General features: G+C 33.0%; 1 protein-coding gene across 1 annotated transcript; it reads right to left on the bottom strand.

The window, feature by feature from the left end:
• Positions 1-3,239: 3,239 nt before the first annotated feature.
• LOC100784221 (kinesin-like protein KIN-14N) lies at positions 3,240-9,295 on the bottom strand. The gene is made up of 17 exons (XM_003539989.5): positions 9,009-9,295; positions 8,654-8,908; positions 8,332-8,476; positions 8,129-8,238; positions 7,910-8,029; positions 7,606-7,788; positions 6,373-6,582; positions 6,210-6,284; positions 5,894-6,040; positions 5,671-5,809; positions 5,455-5,564; positions 4,961-5,122; positions 4,658-4,857; positions 4,263-4,344; positions 4,032-4,136; positions 3,845-3,949; positions 3,240-3,511 (listed from the first exon to the last, which is right to left on the bottom strand). Exons 1-17 carry the CDS (start codon positions 9,078-9,080, stop codon positions 3,332-3,334), a joined length of 2,400 nt encoding a protein of 799 aa, XP_003540037.1. The 5' UTR covers positions 9,081-9,295; the 3' UTR covers positions 3,240-3,331.
• Between the last annotated feature and the right edge of the window lie 388 nt (positions 9,296-9,683).

A 9,683-nucleotide genomic window follows, 5' to 3' on the forward strand; every position in this document is an offset into this window, starting at 1 on the left:
GAACTGTCTTCATAGGGCCGCAGGGTTTGTACTGAAGATCAAACTCTGAAAGTTCTATGGACCATGCCACCATCCTCCCTGCTACTTTAGGTTCTCGCAAGACCTGTTTGATGGGCTAGTTTGTCTTGACTACCACTTGATGACTCTAGAAATAGGGCATGAGACCTCAGACCGAGGTAATGAGTGCTAGTGCCACCTTTTCTATCATTCAGTAGCGCTTCTCGGCGTCATGGAGTATGTGGCTAGTGAAGTAGATAAGGAGAAGGTGTTTCCCTTCCTCTTGTACAAGGGTTGAGCTAACGAATTCGTCAACTATTGAGAAATATAGGAGTAGGGGTACTTCTGGCCTGGGTCGATTCAGGACAGGCAGTGTGGCAATGGCCTTCTTGAAGGCTAAGAAGGCTTGTTCGTAGGTTTCATCCCATAGGAATGACTCAATTTTCTTGAGCAATTTATAGATCGGCTTCGCTTTTTCAACGAGCTTGGGGAGGAATCTGTACATGGATGCTAGTCTTCAATTCAACTTTTGGACTTCTGGACGTTAGCAGGGCTATGCATCTCCAGTATAGTTGTGCATTTGTCGGGGTTGACATTTATTCTCCAATGTGTGATCATAAAGCCTAGGAACTTGTCTCTGCCGACCCTGAAAGTACATTTTTTTGGGTTAAGGCACATGCCGTATTTGTGGAGCTCTCCAAAGACCTCTTCCAGGTTTGCCATGTGTTGGGCTATGCTTTGAGACTTGACAACCATGTCGTTGATGTAGACCTTGATGTTTCGTTCGATCTGCTGTTTGAAAATTGGGTCCATCAATCTGGTATGTAGTGCCTGTATTTTTTAGGCCAAAAGGCATGACTACGTAGTAGAAGTTGGCATTTTCGGTTATGAATGTCGTTTTCTACTCGTCTTGAGCGTGCATCTGAATCTGGTTGTATCCAGAGTAAGCGTCCAGGAAGCTTAGTACTTGGAACCCGAACGCTCCATTGACTAGCCTGTCAATGCTAAGCAGAGGGTATGCATCCTTGGGACACACCCTGTTCAAACCAGTGTAGATAATTACTGACTTGTAGATAATAGCCAATAGATAAATGTAGCTTATAGATAATGTTACATATAACATGTAACTTAGAGATAATTGCTAGTAGATAATTGTACCTTATAGATAATGTGTAGCTTTGTAGATAATTGAATACCTGCCAAGAGATAAAAGGATGACAATATATTCAAATAATAAGAGGTTAGAGATAACTTGTTGGTTTAGAGCCCGACTGCTAAGAGCTAGATATTCGTGCTTCTGTGTCAGGACTGACATGGAGGGTTAACATGTGTCTCAGAGTGTCATGTAGCGTGACACATGTATTTTGTGGACCCTAGACAACACAAGAAGTTATCTAACATACATAGGAGGTAACAATGAAAAAGGCTAACCTTGCGATTAAAAACAATACAGATCATGGTTGTTGTTACTTTCCCATATTTGGGAGACCTTCAAAGGTCTCCCACGTTAGCCAACACCTTTCTTTCTTTATATATCATAGGTCAAACACTTCACTCCAAAGAAGATTAAGCAATTTAACACATAAGAGGAAATTTTTGGATTTTTATTCATTGTTGAAAAGACTTAAATCATTCACTAATTTGAATTTGAAATTACATTATAAATATTTTGAAATTTATCTAAAATATAATAATTCTTAACATTTTGATAGTGAAAATTTATTTGAAAAATTAAATTTTTTTTAGAAATGTTTTAATAATTGAATCAAAATCAAGTTTCTTTTTTAATTCAGGGAGGGCCCAAAGGACCTCAAAATCAAGTTTTATGATATTGAGTTCTTTAAAGACATTTAATTATTTTTCTAATGAGTGTATACCTTATAGAATAATATTAACTACTATTATGGTATTTTCTAAATTAAACAGCCTCCTGCTCCTATGTATCTCCTGGAGCAATGAAGAATGAGAGTCCACACAATTCTTGAATTTTTGTGTGTTTTAATGATTCTTATTTTTATTATTTTAGAATTTTTGAGTTGTCACATTTCATGTGTCCTAAAAGTAGAATTGATAGAGGTGTTGCACTATTTTTTATTTAAATATTTTTTATTTTCTTTACATAAAATTTTAAGACATCAAATTATCACAATTTATGTCTTAGAACTTTAAGGATTAAAAGAATGTCACATCGAATAACCTATATCTTTTAAATTGCTAACTCATTTTTTTTATAAAACATTTTTTATTTGAAGATTTTATTATGAAAATAATTATTGTCATTATTATTATTATTATTATTAAAGAATGTAAGGACAATATTCAAATGATTATGATGATATTATTTTTTCAGTTTCTTCATGGTACTAAAAAAACTCAGGTCCGTCTCTAGATGCATATGAGCATAAAGAAGCTGCCCAAGAAAAGATATAAAATGCATAGGAGAGTTCAAATTACACTAGTATAATTTCAATAATTATTACATTATTTTTATAACTTGATATAAAATGTGATTTTTATTAATCATGTTGACTTATATCTACATATTATCAATATCGTTTTTATCAAATTTTGTCAAAATTGAACAACAACAAGATAATTAGATGATCGATATTTTAGTATATTTTAAAATGTTTATATTTCGATTTAATCTATATGAAGGAAGTACCAAATGATTTTAGATTAATATGAAATTTTACATATATGATCTATGTGAAAGAAATTTTCAATCCAACGATGAATTTTAATAAAATGTTATCCAATTAAAAATTATAAAATAATATAATAATTATCAAAGTTACACTAATATATTTCGACCCGTCCTCAAAATATATATATATATATATATATATATATATATATATATATATATATATATATATTTGTTCAAGTGGAGCTTTAAAGCATTACTCTTGATACATCGCCATGATTCTAAAAATCAAACCAGTCTAGTCAGTCGAAGTAAGATTAAATAAATATTTGTTCACTTTTGAAATATTATAATAAATCTTTTTTTATTGATATGCTTGTAAACAAACTAGTTCACCATTCCCATTATCACAAACAATTCACTTTCCCATTTGTATAAGAGAAATGTTATAAATAAATTAATACATAACATTAAGCAGAATAACAAACTGGACTTGGCTCCAAAAAAAAAAAAAAAAAACAAATTGGACTACTAGAAGGGGTTCTATAAATGGAAGCTTAGTAACTTTCTTCACTATACAAGCTATATGCCGCTGTTAGAATCAATCTCATTTTCATTTTATTGTGATACTCATACAGGCACTTGGTTGCCACAAATGGTTAAAAAACAAATACACATTTCTGAAGATTAGAAATAGCTCAAGCGAGACTCTATTGAACGTCCATTAGTTTGACGCCGAGGTGTTCCAATCTCACAAGCATTGACTCTTGATGCAAACCTGAGTGAGCATAGTGACTCGCCAATTGAAGAAGGATCAGGTGAAATGTTCACAAACATTAGTGTCTTAGAGTCTCCACCTAGACAAGGCTGTTCAACCATCATGTTCAAGAGATTATTAATTATTAGATTATCTCAAATCATTCAAGGCCAACAAAAAATAAATCATCAATTTTGTAGTGTGGAATTCAAAAACAGGTTTAATTGTCATGCACTATCATTGTGAAACTTTTAACACTATATCTCAATCCATCAGAAATCATCCTTGGAATGACTTTTAAGGTAATTATGATAACAGTCAACAAGCTTATAATATACGATGATTTCTGATTGGTTGATAATGCAAGAAATTTTACACTGGAAATGCATGACAATTAAATTAAATTCTTTGGAATGCCATGTGAAAGAATAATAATGCATTACCTGAAGGAGATATGTAAGCTTTGAGTTCCTGAATGGCACATGATCCTCCTTCTTGGCTAAGGCGAATATAACATCACTCAGTGATGATAAACTTTTGTTGATTGCCTGGTTACAGATGAAAGAGAGTTTAAACTATGTGAAATCAAATAAGCACAAGTGAGAATAAAAGCACCACGACTTTGCATACTTGAGTTTCTTTCAACCGGTCCCCGGTTGATCCACTCTTTGAAAGCCGCTCGCTACCAGCTAGATCAATGAGGTTCAGAACACCTTGTACTTGTTGGTCAGTGCTCTGGAAGAAAGATAAAATAGGTTGCATTGTGATGCAAGTCAGTGTGTTTGTTGAAGGTTGAGATGGAAATTGAAAACTAAACATAGGACATGGTTTTAGTTATTGTCAAAAGAGAAACATCTTTACCTCATTTACACCGTATATTCGAAGAGTGAATACAAAATGACTTCTTGATGATTGTTCATTCATCTGGGTTTTACCCACAGATCTAAAAGGAGGTAAACAGAAAGAAAGAAATCAATACAGTTAAGTTGGAAATAAAAAGTTTTGTGACTACTTAGAGAAAATAAATCAATATTTTGTTCCATTGAAATTATGTCAAACTATGTTAACAAAACCAGTTGTCCATTTCTCTTAATCCTATTCAAAGCTATAATATGATAGTTTCTAAATGCGTCAAGATGTATAAGTATATAATGTTAGTAAAAAATGGTAAGCTCACTTGCGATGTTTGAGGTATTAATAATCAATAGTTTGTTACACCTTACAAGACAATAGAATATACACTAGAAATTAGTTACCTGCTATTTGCAGCTTGATTTAAAAGAAATGCAACCTCTTTAGCACTATGAACATCCACTACTGTGAGATCAGAAACTTGTGTATTTCCATTTGCGTCATGTTTGATTGTATATTGTTTTCCAGGAGTACCATTTTCCATGCGTGTTGTTGTAGATATCAGATCACGGATCGTTTCATTGTATATTTCCAACATTGACACCTGTAAATTTTGCAAGGAAAACCTTATTAGCAATTCTGTGTCATATTTAAAATTTTATACGCATTGCAATGGTGTAAAATTAAGAAGAAAAATACTCTGTTACCTGCATTTCATATTTCCAGCCTTGAGGTTGCTGAGACTGCTTTGTTTGAAATATTTGCTCTAATGAACGAGGTATCAAGCCCTTCTCCTCTGGATGTCCAGGCCTTCCCATCATTGTATAGGTTTTCCCTGACCCTGTCTGACCATAGGCAAAGATGCAAACCTGGAAAAGAAAACATCACCATATTATTATACATCAATATATACAATATATATATTGATTTACAAACATTCATGCTAGAAAGGCAACATCCAACACCAAATCTAACAGATAGACATGTGTCTCACAAGACTGATATGTCAGAACCAAAGAATCACAGGACAAAGAAGGGCAAAAATACAATACAACATGAAAGTGAGTATAGAAAATAAAGGGTTTTAGAATTCTGCTTTTCCAAAATTGACTAGTAATAGTGCATTAAATGGTTGATCCATATGTATATACGATTTTAAATGAATAGTGCTTTAGAGATGACAGAAGAACTTTGAAATTACCTTGTAACCATCAAGAGCACTTTGTACAAGCTGTGAAATTTCTAGAAAAACTTCTTCTTGTGATGCCTCTGGTGTAAAAACTTTATCAAATGTAAAAGAATGTTTTTGGCCTAAGAACAAAACAAGAGCAACATGAGTTGATATTTTTACAGCACAATCTAATTCAAGGAAAATGAAATAAGAATTGTTTAAAATACATCATCACAACAGATATACCATTTTGGGCTAGGTCAATGGCTCGTCCAGAAGTTTCCATTGATGTTGGATAACTGAAAATCTTGCCTTCTGTGCTACAACTTTCATCAGCTAATAAAGGCCTCACTCGACAGAATACACGAATGTTCCCTTTTAACTCCTGTTAATATGAAGATTATTAAGGTGTCAATTATTATTTTATTATTATTATTATTATTATCAACGTTTTGGTTCAGGGAATTACCAAAATGGTATTATGTAATTTTTTCCTCAGCCTCTCCCCTTCTATAAGTTTATATTCTGCATCTGCTAAGCGTCTTTGTAACTCATTAACAAATTTTTGTTGTCCTTCGTACTCTGTCCTTGTCTCGTATGCAGATATATTAGACACCTAACAAGGAACAAAATCCATGAATAAGATAAATAATCATCATAATGTATATGTCAAGGACCAACTAAAGAATTAAGCAATTAGGTAAAATTTCACATTCTTTATCTAACAAATATATCAAAGATTCTATACCTAGTAGTATACAACTTTTAAAAAAATTCTTGATTACCTGCAATTTCTTCTCTGCAGTTGCTAGTTGCTCTTCCAATGCCTTTATCTGATTATCTTTCAAAGAACATTTTTCCTGGAGGAAGGAAGCTCATCCTCTCATGACTCCACAATAACAGAATGGTGTGATATTTAATAAAAATAAATAGGGTATACAAACCAACCTCCAGATCATTAGCTTTTAAGGTCAAGCTGTCCAATTCAGTGGAGGAGTGTTTCTTAGATTCTTTAACTTTCTCTAATTCAGAACTTAAAGTTTGTACTTGAGATAATTGCCGGTCTCGCTCATCTCTTACTTGTTGCAACTCTCCTCTAAGAGAGGAAACTTCTGTAGCCAAGACATCCTTCTGTTTTATAGCCTCCTCTTGAGAAGACTAATAAAAGAACCAAGGAAACTGGGTAATATACCAGCTGCATGATAAGTAAGAAATAAAAGAGAACAAAAAAGACAACAAAACAAGTTCAATAACTAGGGTCATCGGAATTTTTTTGAAAGATTAAGATAGTTATCTTAAATCTAAAACCAAAAATTACATGTGCCTAAAATTAAGATAAAACAATATAAAATACAGTATTACTACATCTCTTAAAACTCTGCAATCAACTAAACTTGGCAGAATATTAGCACTTTCAGTTCTTTGGTCCTTCTTAACAAGGATTCTGATGAGATCTTTAGGGCAGATATACCTTAAGATCATATAGTTTCCACTTTCCACCACTAAAAATAATGCAGAAAGACCAAAAGCATCAGGTCCTGAAGGAGTAACATCTTGTTACTCTCTGTTATTTTCACTAATATTCCAATTTCTTTAATATATGAAAAGTGTTATTAAATTCTTGCTCGTGTTTGTATGTTTATTAATAAAAGTTTTAAAATGATTTGATATTATTAAAATAACTTATCCTCAACTTTCAAAACACTAATAGGAATATTAGAACCTTGGTCAGAGATACTAGCATTGGACTAGATTCAAAGAGGTCAAAGATTTTTTTCTGGAGTGAATTTTTTTTTTTTGGCAAACATAGGAAGATAGTCCCAAAGATTCTAATATTGTAAATGCTAATGTTTAAGGGGAAAGATAAATTTCTCTGTTCCTTTTTATCATTGAATTTGAAGGTTTATTATTGCATGAATATTGGCTACTTTTGAACTATAAACTATTTTCCTTAAGCATTACTCTATTCACTAATCACTCATTCAAAACCAGTTGACGATGAAGAGGGAAGAAAATCATCAGATTCTCTAATCATCTATCCATGTCCACAAAAATTGCAGCTTTCATATTTTTGTGCTCATCACAAAGCGTTTTTTATGTATCTACTAAGACGGCAAGTATCATGTATATAGTCTAGTTGAGCTCTGAATTGAAACAGTTCACATGTGAAAGCAAACTCACAACGGATATAGTAAGTTGACCCCTTAACATGGTGATGTTCTCCACTATAGTAGCCTTCTCTTTTTCTACGCGTTTAAGTTCATCCTCAACCGACGAAAGCTCAGAATGAAGTTTTCCATTGTACTGTTGTAAGCTTGTAATGTAATCCTGTAACCGCTTATACATTTCATTGAGTGATGCTATCTGCAAAAGTTCACAGATTGAAGACATTTATTTTTTATCATATTCACAAATTATTGGAAAAATTGAGAAGTGGAAAGAATCAAAGAAATTCAATGGATTGGAATTGTACTGTTTATTTTACCTTCTGATTTGCACTTTGCATATCTCGTTGGGCTCTTCCAAGGTCCTCTGACAGAGTACTATGTGACCTCTCAATGTCAAGCCTAGCTTCTCTCTCTTTAACAAGAGATTCCGCTGCAGCCTTGTATATACAATGATAATAAAAAGATTAGAATTCATCGTATAACATTTCCTTTCACCATTTTTGTTTTCATCCAATTGACTAAAAATTCTTTCTTACCGACTTTTCTGTTTCTTCCTTTATCAATTTTTCTTGTAAGGAAGTGCAATTCCTTCTCATTTCCGAGATAATTGAATTTAATTCTTCTTCCTTGATTTTAAGCAGCAACTCTATGATCAAACAATTCAAAGCATTTTAGTAGTCAAAATCAGCAAGGGTGTTTCATAATTGAAAGGGGAGAAAAAAATGAAAACTAATCTTACCAATTTCTATGCATTTTTGCTGGGTCAGTTCCAGTGAATTCTTTAACTTTTCCTGCTCTAGAGAGTAGTACATCTCAAGGTCTTGGAACCATCTGATGCAAACCTTAAGCCTTTTTATATAATCCATCATATTTTCACATCGTTCCTAAACGCATAGAGCATGATGTTAATATATGAGTGATGAAGCAATAATTCAAGCAACACTATGTACCATGTAAATCAAACAACACACAAAGCCATGAACGTTGAACAATTTGATCTCAAATCCAAATATCAGAACAAACAACACACTCCTAAAATAAAATTCCAAACTTTAATTAACCTTATAATTAAATCTGTCCTTTCTCTTGGCTTTCTCACTTAGCAATGCTTCCACATCCTCTCTTGTGAACTCTATGACACCATAGTCCGATCCAGCATTGCTTGGAGGGGCACTACTGGGGCCAAGATCGTGGACACCGCCATTGACAACTGTGAAAGCTTGCCTTGTTCTTCCATTAATTGGAGTCCCCACCATTTTTTCTGCTCCAACTCTTTGCTCTTTATTGTCTAGGAGGAGCACATCACCCTCAAAATTCTGAAACCTCAGCATGATAAAAGATTATATTTTTAAGTATGGTGGTGCAATGAAACTGAAGAACAAGAACAACCCATGATTTAAAAAAACAAAAGGGTACCTTTGAATTTGAAGGAGGTGGTGGTGTGGATGTGAGTGATAATGGAGGCCGGTTCTGGTTTTTGGTGACCATTTTGAAGCACAAGCACTTAGTTAGAGAGACATATGAAAGAGAGAGAAACTCTGACTAATGTGGGGCCATGAATTGTTTTGAAAGATAACAAACAACAATAAATCAAAAACTGTTGCTTTAGCAGGCAGGAAGATTGATGAATGAGGATGATCCACAAACACAAAGAAGAGAGAGAGAGAGAGAGAGATGAATAGTGAGAGAGATAAGTAAAAAAAAAAACAAAATCATAAAACAAAGTGAAACTTTTATGATGTGTTTTCTTAACGTGTTTGCTTTAGATGATGATAGATTGCATGATGTTCTGTTTGTTACTTTGTTTGGTACTGTCACTGTGAGTGAGTTTGAATAAGTTTAGATTTCACTGTCTTCTTTTGAACGTTCAAATTAACTCAAATTCTATGATTACAGAAAAAAATTAAGTTTAAAATTTTCCGAAATGACTCATTTGACAGATTGTGGATATCAACTCTAGGGAATTTCTTGTTTTGCATATTCAAAGGAGTTAATATAACAATATGTATCTGAATGCACGTGTTGGTTATTTCAAGAAGTTTAAAAGGATAATACAAATGTTTTATAAAATAATAATAATAATTTGAGTAG

Source organism: Glycine max, chromosome 12 (assembly GCF_000004515.6).
Source record: "Glycine max cultivar Williams 82 chromosome 12, Glycine_max_v4.0, whole genome shotgun sequence".
Classification (NCBI taxonomy): Eukaryota; Viridiplantae; Streptophyta; class Magnoliopsida; order Fabales; family Fabaceae; genus Glycine; species Glycine max.

What these genes read in the sequence shown, in the direction of transcription:
- LOC100784221 (XM_003539989.5), bottom strand. Translation starts at nt 9,080, where the DNA reads ATGGTCACCAAAAACCAGAACCGGCCTCCATTATCACTCACATCCACA. An exon ending in CACCTCCTTCAAATTCAAAG is followed by an intron (nt 8,909 to 9,008) that starts GTACCCTTTTGT and finishes CTGAGGTTTCAG; the next exon opens with AATTTTGAGGGTGATGTGCT. An exon ending in TGCAAAGTGCAAATCAGAAG is followed by an intron (nt 7,789 to 7,909) that starts GTAAAATAAACA and finishes GAACTTTTGCAG; the next exon opens with ATAGCATCACTCAATGAAAT.